The 27,726-nt window shown below is 28.4% G+C and overlaps 1 protein-coding gene across 1 annotated transcript; it reads right to left on the bottom strand.

The window, feature by feature from the left end:
* Positions 1–3,505: 3,505 nt before the first annotated feature.
* Positions 3,506–21,125, bottom strand: LOC129959330 (uncharacterized). The gene is made up of 5 exons (XM_056072148.1): positions 21,032–21,125; positions 13,414–13,519; positions 11,444–11,509; positions 8,705–8,864; positions 3,506–3,660 (listed from the first exon to the last, which is right to left on the bottom strand). The coding sequence occupies exons 1-5, from the start codon at positions 21,088–21,090 to the stop codon at positions 3,506–3,508; spliced, it is 546 nt and encodes a 181-aa protein (XP_055928123.1). The 5' UTR covers positions 21,091–21,125.
* Between the last annotated feature and the right edge of the window lie 6,601 nt (positions 21,126–27,726).

The raw sequence follows: 27,726 nt of genomic DNA, 5'->3' as shown, positions 1-27,726 counted from the left end.
TGGAGTAAGCGTGACCGAAACATCCCAACATTTAGATGTTTCTAGAGATACGGTGTCTAAAGTCATGACAGCATACACGCAGCGTGGCAAGACAAGCTGTGCAAAGCAAAATAGTGGGTGGAAACAGAACCTTAGTGAAAGAGACCAAAGGGAATTGAAACGGACTGTAATGTTTAAAAAGCGAACAACTGCAGTAAAAGTGACCGCAGAGCTCAATCCCCATCTGGATTCCACAGTGTCAGTGATTATAATTAGAAGACACCTTCATAAACAGAACATTTATAGCAGAGCAGCAATTCCCAAGCCACTTGTCACAGATGTTAATGGTAAACGTCATCCACAGTCGTGTCACATTCACAGAACCTTATCGATTGATAAGTGGAAGAAAGTAATATGGTCTGACGAATCGTGTTTCACATTTTCCCCCACAACAGGACGGGTGCCCGTTTAGAGGACACCTGTACAAGCATATGATCTTGATTGTCTCCTTCCAAATGTCAAGTATGGAGGTGGATGTGTCTTGATATGGGCAGCCATGTCGTGTTTTTCTGTTGGACCAATCGTAACCCTGAAAGGAAGGATCACTGGGGAGAAACAGAAAATTTAGATGATCAGGCCCGTTCTATGATGCAAACTTTGTTTCCCGCAAGAGATGGATTTTTCCAGGATGATAATACACCTATCCGTGCAGCGAGACTTATCCAGTCATGGTTTGATGAACACGAGGATGAAGTTAAACATCTGCCTTGGCCTGCATAGTCACTTGACCTCAATATAATTGAACTGTTATGGCCTATTTTGGAGAGTTCAATACGGAATCGATATCCTCCACCGCATTTCTGCCAGAACTTACACAATATATCCAAGAAGAATGGTACAATTCCTCAAAATACTATTCAACAATTGTATGGATCGTTTCCTAGGCAAATTCAAGCTGTATTACATCCAAAGGCGGTCCTAAAACATACTAATAAAGGATTCCTTATAAATCTAAAGCGTTTTCATTATTTTGATAACCACCTGTATATTAAATAAGATCCAGGGGTAGATTAATATATATTAAATAAGATCCAAAGGTAAGTTATTAATATATATTAAGTAATGAATGTACCGAATAATATTCACGTGTACAGATAAGATATATTTCTTGCAAAATTAGAAAACATTCATAAACACTGATTAAGAACATACAGTTAAATACAACATCACATACAAAAAACAGCTACAAATTATTTTAGTAAAATTTGTTTCATGAAGCAACATTTTTTTTTCTCTCAAAAAGCAAAACTCATTTTTGTTTACAGAACTATTAAATTGAATTCTTACATTAATCTGATGCTATCAAAACACAATCTTTTAGAAATTTATCAAATTAGACTGCAGAAAAAATAGCAAAACAAAATATTTATTTCACTTTATAACAACAGTACTGTATTATTAAATTATTTTATATTTGCATATACAGGGTGGCACAAAAAACGGGACATTTTTAACAATCCAATAAAACCAAGAATGTTGGAAGTAAAACGGGTTATCCATAGTAATTGAAACATTAAAATTTACCATTTAAGAAACATTAATGGAATGTATATATATATATATATTTAAATTACATCTTTCAGATGCCGTTCTCCTGATTGGCCACTGAAATATTTCAGTTGGGATACTGAATTTCGTCCTAAATTCTCTAACATATCCAAAGTTCTTAGTTGAGTCTTGTACACTTTACTTATGACAGAGTTTCACAAGAAAAAATCACAAACAGACAAATCTGGCAATTTGGGGGGGAGGGGTCAGGGAATGTTACTGATTCTTGAGACCACACGGTTACCGAACAATTCTCACACAGCTTCCATTGATTGTCGTGCAGTATGTGATGTTGAAACTAGATATCTTGAACGTGTTCAAAATTGTTCAATTCAGACATAACGAAGGACTGTAACCTCTCTACATAACGATTCGCCTTGACAGTTACTGTGATCGTTTGCCCATTTTCAAAAAAAATAAGGCACAATGATTCCATATGATGAAACAGCACACCATACTGTCACATTACTAGCGTGTAAAGGGCGACCAGGAACTTCATTAGGATTTCTGTCTGTCCGATAATGCTGGTTTTGCTTATTCACGTGACCTGCAAGATGAAAATGGCCTCATCTGACAACTTGCTTAGAATTCATCGTCATTGTTTATGTTTGTTATCACTTTTTCATAGAATTCTAATTGCAAATGGTAATCGTTTTCCTTCAGTTGTTGCACTATCTGCAGCTTGTATGGATGAAATTTCAAATCTAAATGAAGAATTCTGCGAACACTCCCAGAGCTCTTCAGCCGTAATTGAACGTCGGCTACGTAGGACAGAATTGCGTATCACTTCAATGTTCTGTGGAGTACGAGCACTTCGTGGTCGTCCTGTTGGTTTCTTTTTTACAGCAGATCCAGTCTCTTTACAGTTATTAATCGAACTTTTACGGTACGGAGCCATGATATCCTAAGTTGTGAAAACGTCGGAACTCCTTCGACGCAGCTTCCAAGCTATCACTGTTTTTATGAAATCTTTTTATGGCGAACGCACACTGTCGCCCGTTCCACTGAAACATGGTTACTAAAACGGCAAAGTGTTTACTTGCTCAAGGTCACTATCCAGCATTGCTGCCAGTTACTCATGGCTGCCACTACGTTTTTCAAAATTTCCCGTTTTCTTATGCCACCTTGTATATACATACACATACAGAGAGAGATGAATAATGTTATTAAGAAATTAGGTTCCGAATTACAATCAAGTGCACACATAGATCATAAGGTGTAGATTATTAATATATATATTAAGCAAGATTCAGGGTAAATTATTAATATATTATAAATAATTAAATGTTCCTAATTTTATTCAGGTGTAAAGACAGAGAAGAAAGGGAGAGCGAGCTGAATGAACTACAATCTGGTGCATAGATAGATCATAATAAAAAAGTAAGCTTAAAATTAGAAAATTGAAATTCAACAGCCATTATTTAAACAAAACGGGAAAAAAAAAAAACCCTCAGACAACTCTGAAAAAATTCTGCCAAATCTCACAATTCAGAAGCATATCGACAAGGGATATAAATACCTTAGGCACCAGTCTTAGGGGCATGCTATCGAGACAAAATTTTATCTCTTTTTAAAGGAAAATACCATTAGAAAACAAATATCATGCCTCAAATGAAATTCACAATTACAATGCCCATGAATAACTACAGCCAAGAAAATCACATTTTACTCAGGTGAAATATACACTTAAATAGCCATTGATGGTAACCAGATGTGAAAAATTCACATGACACCCACAACCACAGATTTGGTAAAAATACAAAATTAACTACTTTATAACACAAAGTTAAATACAATTTCCACACAATAAATATTTGAAATTCATCAATTAGAGTTGAAAAACTAGCTAATGACTCTAGCTCCTGATGATGTATGTAAAACTTCGAAATGGAAATGAAAAGATGGATTATCTTTATAATCAATCCACCTCTACATTACCATTCCTAGTTTTACATTGGTTTGGGAGATCATATCCTGTTACAGGAAAACGATCAAAGAACGCATTTTCAGCTTCTCCTTCCTCATCACATAGTTCCGGTTTCTGGTTCAATGGGTTGAGCAGAATCTGAATTTCTATTAAGATATAGAAAAGACAGTTTTGATAATAAAACTATAAAAATACATATTGCAAAAATATAATAACTATAAGGAAATAAAAAAACACACATGCGTATTTTCCCAGTAAAAACTATCAAGTAAAATTCAATCAGTTTTTTTACTTCCAATTTTTTTAAAAAAAACTTCGTTACAATACCAAATAATATCACTATCTCTATTAATAAAAATGTTGACTTTTAGCTTGATTGTTTGACTTGTAGCTATGAAATTTGGCACATATATAACATGGAAAGCGTGAAAATACAACTTGGTGCGTTTCTTTTTTTAAATTTTAATTAGAATTTTACTTAATTAAAAATTAAGATGAATCCTGGAGTTTTCCAGCGATAATTCACGAAAATATTATAGCCTAGAAATAAATTTTTCATTTTTTTTTCGAAAATTGCCCTTTTAATGATACGAATTTAACAAGCATGCAAATTTTTGTTGAATTTTGGATATTTTTTAAAAATATATTTTTTACCCGATTTCCAACTACAGATTGTATTGTTGCCCTGAAATTCAAACCATTTTCATTGTTTCATCAAATATATAATAGAGGCATTTTCTTCCGTTTTTGAAATTTAAAGAAGGATTCTGTTTAATATCTTAATAATTTACAAGGCGAATAAAAAAAGTGAAGTCACAGTATTGAGAAATTCAGAAAATAGATGAACCGGATTGTAATGCATATTCATTTTTTTTTCATTAGATATTAAAATAGAGAAATTTCGTGATTACATAAAATTCAGATAATAACAATTAAAAATGTTGGCTATTCAAAGGGTAAAAATTTTGTTATTTGCGAAAAATATTTTGCAATATTGTTCATTTTTCAGTACACTAAGTCGCAGCACCCTGAAAGTGGTTGTTGTACTTTTACAATTTTTATAAATGTTAATTAATAATACATTATTTGATATTGATTAATATATTATTTGATCATTTTTAGTTTTAATAAGAATTTATACTATTGTTATAATTTTTTATATGCGTGTTATTCCTAAACTGTATAACAAGAGTTTTGATCAAATACCAGTATGTGATATGAATAAATGGTCGAAGTCGATAAATTTGCCTTTTTGTATGGCTGAAAATTTTGTAGTCGGAAGCTTGAAATCTGACACTTTAAAGTTTCAGTACAAGCAGAGAATTTTAACTAATTCCCACTTTTAAACTATGGGTTACATAAAAAGGTAATCTTTTTCATTCTTAATCTATTTCTCTCAGCCAAATTCTTTTTCTAGATTTGATTGCCTTATTGAATGAAATTTTGAAACTAGAAGTATATATCTAGGTACAAAACATTTAAGGATAAAAAGCTCTTGTTTCACTGTTTTATGATATTTTGTTTACTCCCACTCTAAAAACAATAAGTGTAATTATGGATATGGAGGGAAAATGTAAGAAATAAATTGTATACTCATTTTACTGAAAATATTAAAAAAATAAAATGTACAACAAAAAAGCTGTTATCGAATTTCTAAAATAATTTACTCACTGACACTCAATATAAATATTTATATTTTAATAAAATAACAAACCTATTGTATCCTTCTAATGTTTTCTCATGCTCTTCAAATTCTTCTTTTACTTTCTACAGTTCTTCTAACTTTTTTCGGAATTGCTATAGAAGAAAAAAAAAAATGTCATAAACTGAATAGATTGATTCAAATAACGGAAGAATATCAAATGGTTTGTGGAATGCTTTGAGAAAAAAATTCTTTAAAAACTATTGTTTTATTAACATTTTTAAAAAATATCTACTATTAAAATATAAAAAATTTTATTGCGTACCAACTTATTATAAGTTTATATTGATTAAAATAGCATTACAATAATTCCAGATATAATTACAAACTCAAAATCTAAAATCGTTTCTGTTTAATGCACTTATCTTTGACCAAAAAAAAAGTATTTTCTCATTTAGCAATTCCTACATTAATGATATGAAATTGAAAAGAAACTCCGATTTCGGTTATTATTTTGGACACTACTGTTTTATTTCTTCTTGCCCTTCCTGTATTTCCTATCTCTGTTTTTATGCTCAGTGTTATTTCATTTAACTTACTTTGCTTCATGTTTGTAAAGATACAATTTTGAAACAGATATTTCAGATACTTTCCAGAGTATTAGAGTTCCGAAAAAAGTGTTCTGATGGTAATATATCATTTACAGGATTGCCACTCAAAATTTCTGAGTTTTCCCTGTTTCTTCCATGTACGTATATTCTAGATACTAGGAAAAGCGCGAATAGCCCTTATGTTCTAGTTATAATGCAATAAGGTTTTAAGGAGAGAAGGAAAAGAAGCAACAATTTAACACTATTCAAATAATAACATATTAAAAGAAGGTTTATATTTACATACAAACAAAAATTTTTCTTTATCTCAGGTGAAATAAAACACAAAAATGTTTTGATTTATACAAACCATTTAATGATTAATAAAAAAGCATTACAAAGCAAGGTTACTTTTTTTTATTTATTTATTTTTGTAATTGGTGTATTGGGCATAAATTTCTGTAACTTCTGCAGCCATCAATTTAATGGAACTAATCTTTAACAAATAAGGTATGATATTTTTGTATGGCCAAATATACATTTTAAACTATTTCACTTTCAGTGAACGTATGTGAAAAACTTTCCGATATATCATTGAATGCATTAAAGGATGAGTTCCTTTTAAATATTAAGTTCAGCCTCAATGATGACACTTTTGAACTGACAGGCAGTCTTGTATGTTTTCGTTTTTTGGCATGACTAGTAAATGTCTGTCTTCCTATATTACTTAAGCTTATTATCTTCTTACAAAGTGAGCAATGCGCAACAAATGAATTTTGCGGAAGTCCTCGAATCAATTCAGTAAAATCAGGATTGATTATTTTTACCTGTTCAATTTGTATTAATTATGGATTTTGAGCAGCTCATTGTTTTAAAAAATTTTCTAATCTACTCTGAATAAGCTGACAGTTTTTCAAGCAATAAACAAACCATTCAATAAACTCAAGTATTATAGACTAAACACCACCGCGCTGCATCCGCAGATTGAATGTTCTGACCAGAAAAATGCATTCTATTCTTTCATGCAGTTACATAAGTCTCGCACATGATCATTAGCTGCTATTCGGGAATTTCATGGAAAAAGAACAACTGTCTCGCAAATCGAAAATGGACTGATCTATACAGAAAAAAAAGGGAGAGTAGAAAACGGGGAGAAATTCAGCATTACACAATCACGAATAGTATTATTTAATTGATACAGAATGCCAGTTTCAAAGTATCAACTGCTTGATCACTTCAGTGTTTATTGGAGAGGTTTCTTCAAAACAATTGTCATCTTCAAAGTTATCATTTATTGCTTGGTCTCCTTTCAAACACACTACCACACACAAAACTCTAGCAATTTTCAAAATTCTACATTGAGAAGATTGTGAAATTTTCAACTGCACCACAGTATTGCTTGCTTTGATTCAGATTAGCTAGACTAATTAATAATTAATAAGAATTTCAATTTTGCATTTGACATTTTAAACTTAAATCAGTAGTTCTTTTCATTCAATTTTACTTTCAAAATTCAATCATACTTAACAGTGGCTTATGGCAGGACAAATTTTGAGCTAGACCTGAGATTTGTCCGTTTAAAGCAATCTAGACTGTCTAATCCAGACAAAAAAAACAAAAACAAAAAAATCAAACTCAATTAACACATGGAAAGATGATTCCTAGATGTTTCCTTACATGGATAGCAAAAAGTTCCACAAACGTCAGTTATTAACATTGGTTAAAAATGAAGGATTACTTAATTATCCACTTGAAAATTGGTAACATTAAACGTTGTAGTGATCATACTAAAAAAATACTTCAATGTATATGTCAGGACGTATGTTGGACCAGAGGACTTTAATAACATAAAGAAAGTAATAACATTAACCATGATCACATTAAGTAGCCTCCACTGTACTCACATTAAAAAAAAATACTTTAAATGGTCTAAAAAATTATGATTCAAACTGCTTAAAATTAATAAAAGAATTCTGGAAAAAAATATAAAGTATATATTTGAAAACAATCTCTTAACCTTGTTAGTCATATTTAGTAAAATTTTTTGATATATTAACATATCGAACAAAATAAGTTTTTCTCTTCTTGAAAAAAATAATTGAATTATCATGCTCATTATTTTAATTCAGGCGATTATTGCCTAGAGCAAGCCCACTGATTGCAAGACTGATCTCCCCAATTTAGTTTATTTTAGGTATATTAACGTCCTGTTTTAAAGCAACATTAAGGCTATTTCGAGACGGACCTCGTATTTTGAAACCGCGGTCAGATGTCGAGCACGACACCTGTGCTGGCAGCCCATCTCCAAACTACCACACCAAACCAGCGGAAAGACGTTTAGCCCTGACGGATTTAACGTGCATCAGATCCGCTTGCACGATGGTTCATCGGTGGCATCGGGTCTCGAACCTGAAACCCTCCGGTTCCGAAGCCCAGACCTTACCATCAGGCCACCTCGGCCCACAATTGATCTCGTCAATTAACTATTAAATATTTTTAAATTGTGATATTCAAAACTTTATAGCCAAACAGTTTTAATCTCAAAACGATGATCCCCCCCCGCCTTCTTTTATTTAAACATCAGTGAGTCGAGAACTTTTTGCAGAAAAAAAATTAATAGGATTAGGAAACAATATAAAACTTAAGACCTTAATATTTGAAGTTCTACATTTATTGACTGAAACAACATAAAATATAATCTTTTAGGTCATTTAAAAATTCTTCAAATTGGAAAACTACCTCTATCTCTATTAGACATATATTTCTAGTATCAGTCTACCTCTAATAAACATGGCTTTAAAAATTAGTTATTGGGCCATGATTAGAGAATATATTTTGTATAAACAGTCAATCAATATGTATACCATAATCATATTATTGAAAAGAATATAGAAATATTGAAAAGAATAGAAAAGAAAAGAATACTTGGAACAAATTTAATTAAATTTAAAATTTTACCACTGTTAGCAATAGGCTTCTGCATTTTAAATATTAATAGCAATTTTAGAAGAAATCGTTCGATTTCATGATCATTACCACCGGAAACTGTAGGCGAATGTTCTGAAACTTCAGATTCTTCATCCGGAACAGTAGCAGTTATTTCAAACACCTGAAGACCCTATAATAAATAAATAACATTTCAAATGCACTAAAAAATTTTTGGGGATTCAATTTTTAAATAGTACAACATGAGTCTTCTCATACAAGATATTTTTGAAAGGCAATTACAGAGATTTATTAAAAGTCCCATCCAATTTGTGTCCAAATAACAGGTAAAAAACACTTCTTCAAAAAATGAAATTTTTATATATTGTATTAATTTAATGGCTACAAAAAATTGTTTACATTTTGTATACTTACTTAATATATCAAAATATCTGTCCTTGAACATATCAAAGTACAAGTAATTATTGGGATAATTAGCATTAATGTGAAATCCAAACTTCACATGTCTAAGCTAGTTTCAAAGACCAAGCAAGTATGGAAGTAGAAGAAGCAATTTTAAAAGGACTTCTTAAAAGCCGTTTATTTCTCATTTTTTACACAATTTATTAACTAAACACAATAACCAAGTCTACAGTATTGATAAAAATCAAATTTTGCAGTACATGTTTCATTTCTATAGAAGCATCACATGCTATATTTCAGCCATTCAGATTGTGTTTTTAACTCATCAGAATTATGCAAACAATGTTAGAGATAAATACAAATGCGTCAAAATTTTAAAAAAAAAATGATTTCTTTCCCAAGCTCAAACCGACATTCCCCTCTGTGAAATGAAAGTGTAAACAACATACTATATATAATGTGTTCTGGATATTGTACACTGAATGAAGATCACGTTATTATATCCATTACCTAATAATTTAAATTTTGTTTGAGTGGCAACTGTTTAGTGTATGCTTATTCAAAGGTTATAGAAAACTACCAACTATTCAGCCTTTAGAGGAAGAAGAGTTTTGTTATAAGAAATATAAAGCTAAACTAAATTTAAAGTAAAAATATCTCTCCAAGTTGAAACGGAAAAAATAATTAGAACGACAGGCATGGGTTTATTATATATTGATAAACAGCCTTCTTATCTCCATAAATTTCTATTAGAGTAAGAATCATTGAAAACAAAACTTTCAATAAAAATTTTACTCATTAATTTTACATTCCTTTTTTTTTTTTCTCTCTTTCTTTCTTTTTTTTTTTTTTTTCAAACAAAATCTATGGATGGATTTTGATTACACTAGGTAAGTAAAAATTGTTCACCGAATATTTTGTTCAATACATAGAAATTTTAATTTACTATTGAAAATTAACAATCTCTGAAACAAATTCGATATACAGAAATTTGAATACTGTCACCAATGCTTCCGTGATACATAAACAGTTAAAGGTTACTTCCATGGAGCAGATTTTAAAATTATTTTTCATAACTGAATCAGTAAAAGAATTCACTGGGAAGTAAAATATAAAATTAAAAACTATTGTTTTTCTTATATATTGTTTTTTAAAGGAAACTCATCAGATCAGTAAAATTTTGGAAAGAAGACAAGGCATAATGAGGCTTCCTCAGAGATGGAAGAAGGTAATAGAGCAAAAGGATTCTTATATAACAAAATAAATAATATCTTAAACAGTCAATATTGTGTATTCATTTCCTATTAGAAATAGGAAAGAAACTCATGGCACATCTTAATAATAAACACTTATTTTTGTAGTTGCAAAAAAATCTACAATTGCATTTTTGATATTAGTTTCTGAAAATCAGAAATTCATTCAATTTTCAAACAGTATTAAGATGTGTTTAAAAAATTAGAATTCATATTACAAAATAATTCAAATGTATATGTATTTAATTTTCATATTTTTTTAAGTAAAAGAATTCTGACAATGAAAGAAACCTTCAATCTTTCTGGAATTGGGGCAACTTTTGAGATTATGTAGTAGCAATTTCTTAATACCATATAATGATAGTATGTGTAATAATTAATATAAATTAATATAAATTAAAATTTCAAAAAGAAAATCAAATTTTCAGCCAGTATTCATACAATATTTGTTAATATTTCTTAGATGTTGATATGAATTCTTCACAAGATGCATTCAGTGCTAATAGAAATTATGACATGAAGAAGAAATAACCCATTGATTAATTAGAAGAATTAATTTAACCATTAATTTACAGTCATTTCGAAATACACATCATAATAAGATATCATTGAATTAGTCTTAAGGACACAGAAATTGGGGATTTAATTATATCACAAATAAAGTTGAATACATACATTAGCAAAGATTAAATTCAAATTTGGCAATAGTGAACACATACATTATTAAACTAACATGGTAAAAAATTCAGTATTTAAGGATTATAAATAGCATATTAGTCAAAGGCTTAAGACAGATGACTTGAAAACAATCAATAGCAATATTTCAGTTCTTTTGCATGATCTAGGTAATAATTTTAACTAGGCTATTTCTGACTGAGAAATAAATTAGCCTCTTAATCCATTTTATGCAAAAATCACTATTAATCATATTATATAAATGTATTCCATGATTAAAATCAGAGAAATAACTAAAAAATAATTGGAAAATACGACCAATTTATTTTAAATCATATTTCGTAAAGAAAAAACAATCATGTTATTTCGTTCATATTTCATATATCTACAATATATAAAAATAATTAATCTATATACTTACACTATCTAAATCAATCATAAGCTCTGCTACTTGAGGATTAGAAATCCTTTCAGAAGTAAAACCCTCCTAATAAGAAAATAAAATAAAAATCATGAGCATATATTTATTCACTTTTAAAATATTTTTAAAACTTTATTATTATAATAAAAAATTGCAAAACAGCTAGCTATATGACATACAACAAGGTACCTAGTGAGAAATTACTGTGAGAATTAAGCCCTTTTAAACACCTTATTCAAAAAATTAAACACCTGTTAACATCATGGACACATAAATATACAAATATTTTTTTAAGCATAGCATGTTTTCAGTTTTATAATAATGCCTCGTTTTTATTGAAAAATGTTTAAAGTTGAATTGTACATTTTTTGAAATTAATTCTCAATGCATATATATATTTTCTAATTTTAAGACTTATTTCTCGAACACTGCAGAAACCCGTTTTCTGTTGCCAAATGAAATTTTTGATTTTGACAAAAACATAAAAATGAAAAACGATAATAACCAAACGATTTTGTCAAGTTTTATAAAATTAAATATAATCTAAATTACAATAAATAATAAATCTGGGATCTTTTACAGCATTTCTTAAAATTAGCAAATTACTAGTTAATCTTTTCTTAAAATGTTGACACAGATACAGAAGCATATAAATTATGAAAAATTTTGTATCCGATTTTTATGTATGGAGCAAAACATATCCGACATGGCAGGGATGGAAAGTATAAATTTCCTCCAATGCTAGCAATTTAGAACATTTTACTTTCAGCTAAGATTTATTTAAAGCTAAGCAATTATTTACAGATTAATCAACGATGCAAATAATAAGAATGTACCAAAATCTTTGAAGTAAAATTCGGAAAAAATAATTAAAATACTGCAAAGAAAGAAAATAAATTTCTTTCTGTGCTCAAAATTACATTTAAATACACATGGAAATATTACATAATAAAATTTATTAATCATTTCACATCATTTAATAAGTGCATAACTCAAGACAAGATAGAGTAGAAATTTTATTCCAAGTATTTCATCAAAATAACAAAATATCTACATACAGATTTAAAGTACTTTAATTCTGAAGCTGAAAATTTTAAATTTAATTCTGATGTTTGCAAGTCACCATGAAACAAATTACTTAAATTTTCAACGAAAAAAAGATGAATGCTTACATTATTTAAATTGATGGCACCACAAATTTTTCATAAAAAGAAATAAATGAAAAAATACAAATTCATTTTTAAAGAAAATATTTTAAAAAAATAAGTGTGTTAACATAATTTTAAAAATTTTACTAAATTTTAATATAATGAAACCAGAAAGGAAAGATCTATCTTCAACAAGTTTGATAGAAACAAATACTTAAAAAGTATGTTTTGTTGATATAATGATAAATTTAGTTTATTCATATTTATATCTAAATTTCTGGCATTCTAAAGCTCTATTTTTGGAATCCCAAATAACCTTCATAATAAAAAGGGAGAGAAAGAGATAAATGATTTTTAGAATTGTTTTCTTTTGAAATTTTTCAAAATTTTTGATAGGGAATTAGGAGAAAAACTGTTAATATTTGTCTCATTTACAATTTGTTTGAAATTACTAAAATTACACAAACTGTGGTACTCGGCACAGAATCCCAAGTAGTTCTATCACTAATGAAATTCAGATCACTGCTTGAATTCACTCTTGGCAAGAAATTACAAAGCATATAAACACAGATTTTGACTCGTGAAACAAGAAATAAAATATATATTACATTTATATTAATATCTTTTACTTTAAAAAATGAAAAATTGAAATTTTAGTTTTGGTGCTGCTAAAATAATATTCCCTCCATGCAACTTCCAAAGGATTGAACAGCCTGAGTTACAAAAACATTATTACTAATATTTCAACAATGTACTTCAAAATGTAAATATGTTAAGTTAGAAAATAATTAATTCAAATATAAAATTTTAAGTAAACTTTACCTTTGCCTGTAATAAGTTTTGTCTTTGATTATGAATTGTTTTCATAATTGCATACATATCATCATACCAGTAAAGTGAACTGTCTAAGCCGAATTTCATAAAATGCCTGGAAAAGTAAAGATAAATAGAAGTTTTCAGTTAGATAACGAAAAAACATAGTTACAGAAGCAAACATAGTATGAAAATTTTAAACAGGAACACTACAAATTAGGATGTCATAAATAAGTTTTACCCACTTTTAACATTTTCCTGTGATAATTTTTTTCTAGTTCACTTCCAATCAGTTTCAAATGTAATTAATCTAAGGGGTTTAAAATTTTTCATATGTTTTCACCACTACTCTAATGATTCTTAGAAAAGTATAAAAGTTGGGGAATGCTACATACACAGATTATGTTTAACGTGATCAACCTATTGATAACAATAACTGGATAATATGCAATCAACTATAACTTTATCACAGCAAAAGAAAAGAAAAAAAGCACTAAACTCATGGTTATCTATAGATTTTTCCAAATATATATTCTTATTAAAAATGGATTTTCAGGAGAGGGGTGAGGTGAGAGTAGACAAGGGGTGAGGTACTGCATTACACAATCGCGAATGGTGTTGTATCATTCCAGAAACTGTTACTAGGAACTGTGAAACTGTTATTCTTGCAATTTTTAGAGATTGGCATTTTCTAGATGGTGGGGCTGGGGAGAGAACAATTCCCTGTATTTTCCCAAGTTTTATAAAACATTTCAAATTTCCCTGTTTTTTCTGTCGATTTTTAAATTTTCTGTGTTTTCCTGGTTCTCCCAATGGTGCGACAACCCTGATGAATAGTTTATGCTAGCTGAAAACAAGGGAAGCTAATTATTTCAAAACTGATAATATTAAGCAATGGTCATACAAAAAAAAATTGTGTGTGTGTGCACATGAATAAGTTGGCCCAGGACCAGAGGATTTTGATATTATAATGCAAATGATACTATTAGCCATGATCACATTAAGCGGCATCCACTGTACAATCATAAAAATTTCCTTGTACAAGCAAAAGCCAATAACAGATTTTCCATAGAAGTGTGACTAAAATAAAACTGCAAACATTACGTATTAGCACAATATTTTAAGATTAAAGAATTAATCTTCTTTACTTATCTTTTTATAAGGTAACTTTATTTATTGCTTTATTTGCTTGAGGAAATAAAAAAACAATTTTCAAAGAGATAAAAATTGAAATAAAATATAATAAACCCATTACTAAATACAATTGCAAGATTATTTTCCCACCTAAAAACCAAAGTATTCTGATCCAGTCCACAAATCTTAGACCAAATTCTGAACCAGTTCCTTTGGAAGGAGAATTAATGCTATTATTAAGATAGGAGACAGGTCCATCTCATTGCTATATATGCATCTTTTAAACAGCTGTACATTTTCATTATCCATTACACAAAGGTATGTGAATCAAAATATACAATACAGATATTAAAGCAGAAAATACAAGCTTAACAATTTTATTAAGTGACATTTTATGAAGTATGTAAAAAATATGATTCTGTCAAATATTTTTAATCTGATATGAAAAAAAAATTCTTAAAATTGATAAAAAAAAATGTTTTAGCAATCCAGAGCATTACTAATACCTTTATATCTAGGAAAACCAAATCTTGAAACATTATATTATTTGATGGAGAGTTCATTCTTGGTATAAATTCCACAATAATAAAACTCATCCATGCAGTTATTGAATTCAACATTTCCTCTCATTCACACAAAAACATACTACTAATATTATTAAATATCTAGGTTTCATGCTTTTATTGCAAACTAAAGTGCAATATGACATTCCTAAGAATTAAACGGAATAATGAATCAAATAGTTTATATAAATAATTATTCCCTATTTTACAGGAAAAAAATATTTATATTAATTAATGAATGCTCTAAGGTTATATGAAATTGTCAATTCTTTTTTCACTAAACAAAAAAGTTGATCATTCAAAATTAATTTTTGATAATGAAAGAGAAAGAAATTATGAAATCAGAGATGTTCTAAACAGAAAAGAAAAGGAAAAAATAAATAAAAAAAAAAAAACATTCATACAAACATGCTGCAAAGGCATTGTTCTTTGAAATACTTTTGAATAAAGCAATATAGAATAAAAGAATCCATTGTTTTTTCCCCTAAATTAAATCAATTGAGTAATCATCTGGAACTTGTAAGCAAAACACTTTGTTCCTTCTACAACATTTCAACAAAGGATTTATACACAACACCTATTTTTTTAGTGTAATCAAAACTTTTCTTCACTAACATATAACATAGGTAATTTTTCAATAAAGGTAACTTAAATTTGAATTATGAATCATATTTTATGGAGAAATACAGGGTCATAACTTCGATATTAGCCTTAATCATTATTTTGTACAAGCATCATTTGCTTATCTCTCTCTTTAGTTATCCCCAAACTCTTTAATAAATATAATTATTATATCTCCTACACAATGTTCACATCTGTCACAGAAAACTCTGGAGGTTTCCTTATCTTCTGCTGGCACCTCCTAAAAAGATAACTGTTAACTTCCCACCTCATAACAACCTTCAATTAAAAAGTCCTTTTTCTTATTAATCAAATTAGATTTGCATGAATTTTTAAATTCCTCAGTTTAGAAATTGCTAAACATAAATGTCAGAAGATTGAATTTTATTTCTTCTCTCCTTCTCAACAAAAAAATTTGATATGGTATTAAAATTAATTATTTAAAAGAGATAAGGAAATTATTATAACCATGTCTTTATTAAAAGCATCTTTAAATAAAGACATGATCCACTTAATTTTTAACTTAAAAATGAAACTAAAACATTTAAATTGTCAAAATTTGCAAAATAAATTATGAGCAAATTAATAACAATAAAATATACCTTTAGAGAAGGCAGGATAGAATGTATTTAACAAATGATATAATGAATAAAACACTCATTTATTTCTTGAAAACTAGGAGACAAAATCTCAAAACTAAACATATCTGAATCTAAAGCAAAATAAATGCCTATGTTAGATACTGATGCTCATTTTCTCCTTCTCAACCCCTTTTATCCTAAAGCATTACCTGCTGTTAAGCTGTCAAAGTAGCACTGTAGTTTTTTTGTCCAATATTTCCAACATTTTAGCTTTTTTGTCCAATTTATTCTGAGATATTTCAATTTGCTTTGACATTTTCTAGATTCTTGGAAATTCAACATTTCCTATCACACTTTCCAATTCTTTTTTTTTTAATTTATTATGAATAACTATAAATTTGAATAAAAATAACATATAATCATATTCATATAGAGATAAATAAGATCATTAAATAATTTCAAAAACATTCACTTTCAGGAAGTTCTATGATAAGAATAGAAAAGAAACCAGAAATCAAAAGCAAATTCTGAAAAAATTGGAATAATGATTAACAGCAGGAGAGAGAAAATATGAAGAATTATAATTAAGGACTTTAAAGTAACCATTTTCTTGGAATTACCAAGATCTAATTTCAACTGGTGTCATTTCGTGCAGAAGGGGGGGGGAAGAGAGAGATAATGAAATTAAAATACTTTCTCTCTAATGATAGATTCTTATTTCTGATAATACTGAATATCAATGTTTAAAGCCTAATACAACATCACATTTCAGTATAAACCAAAATCATTTCGGCAACCAGAATATGCTTTGTGGCTTTCATTATCTTGGAGTGAGAGTAAACAGATGAATATGATGAAACATATGAATTTTTGACAGCATGAAGGTTTTAACTACCCATATTTATTAGCAATGTTGAAACTTATTTTAGCATTACAATATTCAATAAATTAAAAAACTTTCACGTTGTCAATTGACATGCATAAAGAGAGATAAAATCTTTCACAAATCCAATTTCCGTAGACTTGTATGTGTAAAATATCTCCAAATGTAGAACATTTCAAATTTCAAGCTTCAAACTTTTTTTTTTTTTTTTTTTTTTTACATTTAAATACCAAACATATAAATCTATTTGCTTCAACTGCAAAGATTTAATGAATAATGTGAAGTTCTTGGCTAGCAACGTACCAAGTTTAGCAAGTTCCCAAAATTAAGAAAACAAATTTTTTTTTAACTTTGCAGGTTTCACCTGCCAAAATTTGAATTAGGAAGGAATGCAATACAGCAATGTTATTAATACAGTGAATTAATGCTTTTGGCTACATTGGAAAAAAATGCCCTTTTTATTGTTAATCGCATTTTACTATTTGGCTTCAATGCATAATCTTCATTTGCAGTTACAGCAAACTTCTGATTTTAATTTGTCCACATTATTCAAAACTATTAACCATCTCCAACATCTTGAAAGTTCCATTTGAAATCAGAGTATAATAATGAATTCTGATTTGAACCTTTTCCAATACCTTTTAGAAATGGTAACAAGTACTTAAATGTTTCTTGAAATATTAGACTATACAAATTAAGATCAACCATATATTAAATAAAAACCCTTGATATAAAGAAATGCTAAAAGATATTAAGAATGATTAATGGTCAAAGGAGAATTTTGTGGCAATCTTAAAAAGCATGGGAACTTTTATTAAAAAAAGTTTGAAATCTTCTAATAAGGATCATGCATGTAATAACTTTCCACAAGCTTCGAAGAAACTATTTATAAAAGACTTCAGATAATTTGATCTAAAAAAAAAGTAGCTAAAGATATGAGGCCAGTTACTTCAAAGAAATCAGTTTAGAAAGCTTATATAGCAAACCACCATGAACGTATATATCAGTAATGATTTAGCCCCTAGGTCTGTTAAGATTATAATTCCAGTGGCAATCTTGCACACTTTTCTTGCCTTTAAACAACATCAAGAATAAAATATTTATGATAGATAATGCTGTCATATCAGCATGCTTTTACTGCTGGTGGAATTTTCATTACAAAAAGTCAACTATTTTTGTCTTTCTCTTAGGAAAACGTATTTGATATTCAAAATAAATTTGTTAAAATATCAAATAGAGAATCCAGGATATAAGAAGTCTGTTTTCAGAACAACAACAGCAAAATAAATATTTGATTAATGAAAAATTTACAAAATAATAAATATATAGAAAACTAGATAGAACCCAGTGTGTTGCTACTTTAGAAAATATTTTATTTATTTATTTTTGAAATTTAAAATAGCTGTCTTGTTTAATGAGGAATGATATTTATTTTCTTATCGACATTGAATACATTCATTGAGATTTATTAATACAAAAAGGAGAAGTACAAATAATACTTATTCTATTTTTTTTTAAACTTTATTATTCAATTGCTTTAGGGTAAACAATATTTGTTTTTCAGTCTTCAGCAAACGCAAATAAATTTCTTGGCTGTCTGACTCGTAAGCATCCAACATACAACTGGCCATGTGAAAAACATGGATTGTCTAGGTTTTATCCGCACAGTTGAAGTGATTGACCTTATGCCTTATTGATGATCATCGTTTATTGGTCGTTTGATTCTAATACCCATAATCAGGCAGAACATAAATATTGTCTTTCGGTTCTTCATTCATGTTGATCGCGAGATTCTGAAGCATGTGAATTTGTAAATGATCTGCTTCATCGCACGCTTGTCATTCAAGCTCCAATTGGCTTATTTCTACATGCTGTACTGGTAAATCTATTAAGTGATACCCTTTGGGGGCCATATTTTTGGTCAAAGCAATCAGCATGTTAACGCTTGTATAAACGAAATATCATTCGTTGATTCACTGAACAAATAGAAAAATTACTGTTTGCACTGTTAAATTTCCATTATATATTACCACCACATTGATAAAAATAATTCTATTTGGTATATGCAAGATAAACTCTGAATAATATGTGTGGTTTGCAGTAGACAAAATATTGTGCTCGCTGAATGACAACATTCTAACTATTCATTAATGAGAAGAAAAAAATTAGTGCTTGTACTAAATATTTTTCATTTCTTATCAATCATATTAATTTGCATCAAACAAGATTTTATTTTTGTTATATATATGTGCAATTAACTCCAAATGACATGTAACATTTGCCATTTACTGTTTATCTTTTGGTAATTATCAACTTTAAAATATAACTTTTTAGCAGGTGCAAGCAATAACTTGACCAAGTTTCATCAAAATCATTTGAATAATATGGCAGCACATAAGAAACAAATAAACTAAAATTCATTTTTACATATTAGATATGATAACTGTATTATGCTATATCTTTCTCGCAGGTGCAAGCAATTTGACCAAGTTTCATCGCAATCAGTCGAATGGTACAGCAGTGCATAAGAAATGAGCAAACAAAAATTCATTTTTATATATTAGATAGTATAACAATTATTATACAATAAATATTAACTAAATAATATTGAATTAACTCGCACATAATTAACCTAAACATATATTTCTAAGGTATTAACGTTTTTTTTTTTTTTTTTTACTTTGATATATATCATTGTTTTACAGAGAGAAAATATTTTAAGTTTCCATTTTCACCTAAAAATGTCTATTCATCATCTAAAGTTAAATATATATAAATATATAATATTAAAGAATAAATAATATAATAAATCAAATTAATAATAAAATAGTTAAACAAATAATAATGAAATACTTAATGTGAAAATGAATTTCTAAGCCATATTTGCTTCTAAAATATTGAAGCTTTCTCCACTGTCAATCTTTGCACAATTTTACTGTGTAAACTTATAAAAATCATATTAATACACCTTTTATAGAATTGTAATTCCAGTTCAAGCATTGCAACACTCACAAAATAGATAAAAATAGAGAAAAAGACTTTCTGAACTTATCTTGTAAAAGACATTCAAATATATTACAGACAACAAACTTAATTTCCTATTAAGGTTTTTGATAAATAATTTTTTTCCTTCATAATCTTTTAAATCTTAGATAAATAGAAATAGCACAATTAGAAACTGCTTTACATAATAGAGGGGTAAAAAAACAGTAACAAATTAAATATTACAGGACGTTTTTTGAAAATTAATAGTTTAAGCATGTGAGAGCACAATTTCTAAAGCAAATCAAACCAATTGTTTAAATCCATTTAAGCAATAATTCAAAACTAGGAAAAATACATTTCGAAATTTATCTTTTTAAGAATAATTTGTATAGTTCAAAAGGAATCAGAAGGAAACATATAATATTTAAGATATATTTGACACATTAAGCATCTCTCAAATTGTTGAAGGCATCAGAGAAGAGAAGATCCAATGTTAATTACATTAAAAACAGATATAAACAGAATATGCTGGATAACTCTATATTGAAGGCCATAAGTGTAATCTTTGTGAAAATTTAACTGTATTTTAAAATCTAACTTATGTGTTAAAATCAAACTTAACAATGACATACTCAAAGATCTTGAACTTGCAACGATTAATAAACTTATTAACTATTTTATCTATTATAACATAATAGTTTCTTCGCAACTCATGTATGAATATTTTAATTGTACAAATAAACTGCTTTTGTTCGGCGGGCAGTATTAAAAGCAACTAGGTCTCCAATTTGTTCTTAGTTAATGACAGTTAAGAATTACATTAAATATAACATTCATTATCAATAAAAAGGGTAACTTACCAAAAAAAATGCATTTGGAGGAGAAGATTGAGTTGTCTAATTTCCAAATTTTTGATCATTTCTATTAAAAATTCTAGAACTGCAATAAGGTATAGACAAGGGAAAGAAGTGCATTGCCAATACCGTACGCCAAAGAAAGTAAAAGTCTTACAGCCTAACTTATTACATAGCTTACCCACTAGCTATGTTCCAGTATGACCACCTCACGTCTGCTTTTTTTTTTTTTTTTTTTTTGAAGCATAATCTAGAAACATTCTGTAAATGTAAGACGAAGTTTGCACGAATAAAATTTGTGTATCTTTCAGAGGCGGCGGTAACAGGGGGGCATTGCCCCCCTGTCGACAGTCTCTTGCCCCCCCCCGTCGGCGAGAGATTGAGAGTTTCGTCGGCAAAAGTGTTCACCATTTCAAGACGGCTGTAGAGAATTGCGCATTATCGAATATGATTATTTAAAATCCAGCTTAGTTAATGTATTGTAAACAGTTCCCAAGTAACGGTTAAAGTATTTTGAATATATTCGGCAAAGTAATCAATAGGGCGGTAGGCCAATAATATACCGTATTTCGAGGATAATTTTTGATAGACCAAACTAAGAACTGAATGCAATGGATGTCGAAGATGTTAAGTTCGCAGATTTTCAGACATCAAATGTCGTTCATTAAGCTTATAATCTGTACTACTTTTGGTATATAACCGACAAGGTAACAAGTTTATAAGATATCGACAAGGTGATATTCTCAATTTGCTGGCCATTTTTTGCCGGCCGACTGTGAATTCAATGCGATGAATGCCAGAGACGTTAAATCTGCAGATTTTCAGACGTTTCATTGAAATGTCGTTCATTTAGCTTATAATTTATACTAATTTTGGCAGTATATCTGAAAATGAATAAGATATCGCATTCTGCCGAAAACTTTTGGACGATCGACTATGAACTGAATGTGATGAATGTCGAAGATTTTATCCACAGATTAGTTCAAATGTCGTTCATCAAGCTTTTAATTTGCACTACTTTTGGCAAATATAACCGACAAGACGACAAGTGAATAAGACATGTCCCATTTTGTCGAAAAATTTTGATCGGTCGACTAAGAATTCAATGCGAATGGTTGTCAACGAGTCCAAATTCTCAGTCATTTTATTTAAATGTCATAATGTTCATATAATCTATACTAAATTTTATTTAGTATAATTTATACTAAATAATTTATATATAGTATATAATTTATACTAAATTCAGCAGAATGATCAATAAGTTGGCCAATGAATAAGATGTCACATTTTTCCTGACTAATATTTCTTTTTCGGATGAGATTTTATCACAGATTATGGAAAAAAAATTGTTTTCATCACTTCGATTACCTCCAGTGGAATTATTAGAGAAATTGATGCTTTTATATTATTCATGAAAAAGATGATAGAGTTGTTTTCCATAATTAATCATTTAAATTCAAGTTCTAAAATTAATCGTCATCTTATTTATGTAATTGTTTCTTCCTCAGTAACAAATTGATAAATTTATTTTATTCATTTGACCATGAGGATAGTCTAAAATCTAGTAAATGTTTAAACTAAATTTAATAAAACGCTCTTTTCTTTCGACACTCTTGTGAATATTCAAGCTAATAAGATTTATTTTTTTGTAGCCACATTATGTGAATTTATTATGAATCACTGAAATAAGTAAATTGTATAATTGCAAATTAAATTTATTTAACAGTAAAATGTCTTTTCTTTTGCAATCTAATTCATCAGGCTACAATTATTACACTAAAGAAATATTACCGACTGCAAATGATGACACAAAATAAATATATGCGGTATGGTAGCTTTTTAATTACGCTAAAAGAGTTTATTCAAGTATGCATTAAATTTGATGAATAAATTAGTACTTAAATTCTTCAGATTCTGCATTCAGTATTATAACTATATAATCGAGAAACGTATTGTTGTAATTCCTTTTCAAATTTTTCTTTCAATTACTCTTTGCAGCAAAAACTATATAATTACGGATGCTTCTAAATTTTTAATAGATTTTGGATAAAGATGTCTTGATAAAAGGATGATTAAAATATTTTTTCATAGAATATTCATACATAACATATTTGCTCACGACATATGAATTTACTTAACTTCCTAATTAAATGGCTGCTCTTATTTGGGATGATGATGATGATGATTTTAATCCCTAGGCAAGGGCATTTGAATTAATGAGGCATCTTTAAGTGCATTTTAAATTACTTAATTCACTTAATTGCAGATTTAAAATTTAGTAATTCCATGAGCGAGTCAGACTCGCCATTGTTTATGAAGGGGTTAAGAAAAACCAATGCATACAACTGATAAAACTCACATTTTGGAAGAAATAGTAACGTGCAATAACTTCTAGGGAAAAAAGTGCTTCACCATAAGAACGCGTGCCTAAAAATGAAGAAAGGGGAGTTCATATTCAAGATCTAATTGTTTATTAGTAAAATGCATTGGTTTTTTTTAAAGTCTAAATATGTATTGAAAAATAAATATATGGGAATCTGATGTTTAAGTAGTTCCATTTTTTACAAATACATTTTTCATATCTTACATAAAATATTAAGCTTATACATAAATTTACAAAATATTTTCTCCAGTCTTCTTAAGAAACTACATCATTGTATCTTTCCCGCATTCTATATTGTTCGTGTCCGAACTATAGTAAATTTTTGTTGAGTACGCGCACTTATTCTCTTCGGATTCAAAACACCTCTGCTCGTTGTCGCAATCCTTATTTAGCAGATATTTTAGGTAGGAAACTATGCTGAAAAATCGACTTTTGGTGAAAACATCGAATATTTTTTATTTTGGATTTCTGAAAAAGATTCTTTTACAAAACTTTTTTTTTCCAACATTCATTTTATATAGATTCCACGATAAGAGCATGCATCTGTTCATTTAGAATGACACGCCATTCTAGCGCAATCTATGTTCCTATCTATATACTACAACCTAGAATAAAATATAACCACATTTTTTTCTAAAATTAGATCTCAGTGCAATTAAATATCAAGAGTCTCATAAAAAAAATCGGCTCAAATATTAGCGATATTTTGACAGTCGGTAAAAGAAACTGAAAACAACATTTTTTAAAAAATATCTTTGCAAATTTTTAACAATTAAAGAAAGGGTCTGTATCTGAATAAAATAGAAGCTAAATAATACTTTATTTTCTTTAATTAAATGTAAAATTAATTATTATGAGTTATTTTGTAACCAAATTAGAAATATTGGGCTTGCCTCCCTGTTGGCAAATATCTGCCGCCGCCTCTGATGTTTTCATTTATATATGCTTACTTTATATGTTCTCTATGTACACATTTCTGACATTTATTTAAACAAAATCTGGAAGATGAAAAGCATACCTTAGTGACAGAGTTTGAATTTGGTTTTGAAACAGTTGCAAAATGATTCAAAGCTCAAAATGGCAAGAATAAGTATTAAAAGAAAGAAAAGACTAGAAAAGCTTATTATTCTAGATTCATTTAATAAAAATACATGCATATATATATATGTCAAAGAAATAGACCACAATTTTTTTTTCTAAATTTTGCTCATTTATTTATGCATTTTTTTTAGTACTACTCACTCTAGATTAATCAATTTAGAAAGAAATATGAGAGAAAAAAAAATCATGTGATGCAAGTGTAAAAAAAAACCAGAACAACTTACTAATATTGTTTCCAAAGGGACCACAAACTTCTTATAGTCGATCCTACTTATTTCCGCAATCTTAATTTGCAGTTTGATCAAAGAAAATAAGCTGATTCTTCTATTTTTATGCTTATTATTTTTTAACATTAGTTCCTTATACACATCTATATAACTCTCAACAATGATAGCTGAAATATCTTACGACCTTCCTTTCATGGCAATGTCATGAAAAAGTAATAAAATATTCAAAAAAACAGTTTATCAAACTTTTTTGAAATACTAGTCAAAAGCAATCAACATTTTCTTCTTTCCTTTTGCTTGTTCAAATTAATGAATCTTGTGAATGAATCAAATGAATGAAATCCACACCTTTTGAATCGTATAAACAATCATTGAAAATATAATTATTTTTATTAATTTCAGTTTTCCAAATCATACAAATATTAACTATTATCTTCTAAATATTAGAATGACTCTTTTTCACAATAAAATAATAATAAAGTTGAATTATAAAAAAATAAAATATACTAAACATCAGTGTAGACTATTTTTATAACATTTCGATTTTTTTTCTTTAAATATGATTAATATTAATTAGTTTTATCTAATATGTATAGAGATAGAGAAAGAATACTTTCGTGACCAATTGGTTCGCTAAAATTAATGATTGCTAGAAATTTCGATAAGATATTTTATATAATATGTTCATGTATACATCTTAGCCAAATAATATACCAATATTATTATGTAGTATATCATATATGCCAAATCTTTCTATTTTGATCATTGACAATGGAGAAAAAAAAACTATATAACTATATAAAATATTAATAACAATAATGAAGACGATTTAAGAACAACATAAAGTATCATTAAAAAGATAATTTTAAAGAATTTTATTATGGTATAAAAATTCTTTTTGTTCTGTAGTATTTTCGCAAATTATTTCAGAAAAACGCAAAAAATTTGTTTAAATTAAAATTTCTAAGGATGAGAAAACGCTCCTAGGGTTTCACTTCTTTAAAATACTTGTCCAAGTTAAGTAGCTCTAGGTGAAATGGTCTGGCCTATAGAGTAACAACACATCACATTCCTATTTGTGATTATATATAAATAGAGAGAGAGATTAATAGATACAGGTTTATTTGATAGATAAAATAAGTTGCTTTCTCTTCCATACCAGACCCAGGAGGTGAAAAGCTCTGGTTTGCTTTTCTTTCTGATGAATTGTCAAAATCAAATTTGAAAATTCATCGCAGAGGTGTCCCCAATTAGAAATCTAATCAGGCCTAGTCCCCTTCATTTGCACAGATATGCAAATGTTATCACATAAACATAAATTCAAATTATGTTAGCACTCAAAGTTGTTTGCATCATTTATTCTAATAATTGTTTCACATGGGTTCTTCGTAATTTTGTTTAGTTTAAAAAAACATTATAGTTTTTTTGCTTGAAGTATCACCCGTTTTTATTATTATTATTATTATTGAAACATCACCCGTTAAAGTGTTAGAATAAGTATCACTATTTTCTTCCAAAATTGGTTGATTCTTACTACTAATTGGAAAAGTTTCTACAGAATTAGACATTTCATTTTAAGTTTTATTTCCCCTACTGCCTTCATTCGATATTCGTTTTTCCTTATCGCTAATGATCAAATCATTGGTATTTTTCCTTTTTTTAGAAGTTTCAGTTAGATTTTTTTTTGCTTTTTGTAAACTCTTTTTTATTTCTCTTTTAAAAAGTTCTGTAAAATTTCATCTGGGTTGTCATTTTCTTATTCGAGGTCACTGAATAATGAGACATTGGAGAGCATTTCTGGAAGCTGATTTTTATTTTTTCAACTCCACGGCATCCTTCTACTAAAACTTTCAATGTAGATATAACATTTTTAAGCAATAGTTCTTGAACATCTGGATTTTCTATTAATTTAGTTAATTCAGAACAAAGATTTTGACATTGAATAATTTGTCTTTCTGTAGATTTTATATTTATTTCTTTTGCAGAAATGGTCATATTATCTTCATTGATATTTCTTCTTTCCTTCTATTGAAAAAACATTTGATTTTAAAATGGATTTATTTGTAAAAAAGGTAGAATGAATTTTGTGGATATGTTTGCACAAATTATCATCTGGGCAAGAACATTTACAAAGATGGTCACATAATGAGTCGCATGCCATATTCGTACATTTCTCCAAACAATGCTCTGGTATTGGGCAATTTTCATGAATTTTTACCACTTTATATTCTTTGTTTTTATCTTCATTTGCTGACATATTCCAAGTATTTCCTGAATTTTGATAGACGTCTTCTGTATTAATTCTGATTCCTTTTTTGTGATCCTTGTGGATGACTGAGTTTTGAATGGAAATTCCATATATAATTTGTAAGCATGTGTCAGATGTCTATCTTTCTCCATTTGCATTAATGTGTTAACTAAATTATCTATTCGCCTATTAAATCTTCTTTTGAAATAAACTGTTCCAAGCAATAAATGAATTAAATGAGAAATAGAACGCTCATGATCTTGAATTATAGTTGATAACTTTTTCCAACTGTTATAGATACCTATAAATCATGTAGAATTTTCACTTTCACTAGAAAATAATGTATAGCAAAAAAAAAAAAAAAACCCGAGTATTGTGTTTTTGAATAAATTAACCAGATGCGAAGCTTCATTTCATCATTTGGCATTTTTTTTAAAAAAAGTAGTAAGTAATGGAAAATGATCTGCCTTCAGCATTCTTAGCAAAAACTCTTTTGTGATTGTACAGGTCTGTTTTTAACACAAAACATTTTAAAGTGATCAATTATAATGCTTGTTCACAAACCTGAATCACTTATATAAACTTGCTCAAATGTGTTATTGACATCGTCGTTTTATATGATTCAATCATATTTGTATAAACATAGGGTTCTTCAAAGAGTTTCACTTTTCTACACTTTCATTGCAAAATTGTGTAGTTTGAGAGGAATGTTCTTCGCCAGTTGAAGTTTCAATTGTAATTT

Source organism: Argiope bruennichi, chromosome X1, assembly GCF_947563725.1.
Source record: "Argiope bruennichi chromosome X1, qqArgBrue1.1, whole genome shotgun sequence".
In the NCBI taxonomy this organism is placed as follows: domain Eukaryota; kingdom Metazoa; phylum Arthropoda; class Arachnida; order Araneae; family Araneidae; genus Argiope; species Argiope bruennichi.
Note: the sequence above shows the minus strand (reverse complement) of the source record. Positions and strands in the feature narration are given on the sequence as shown.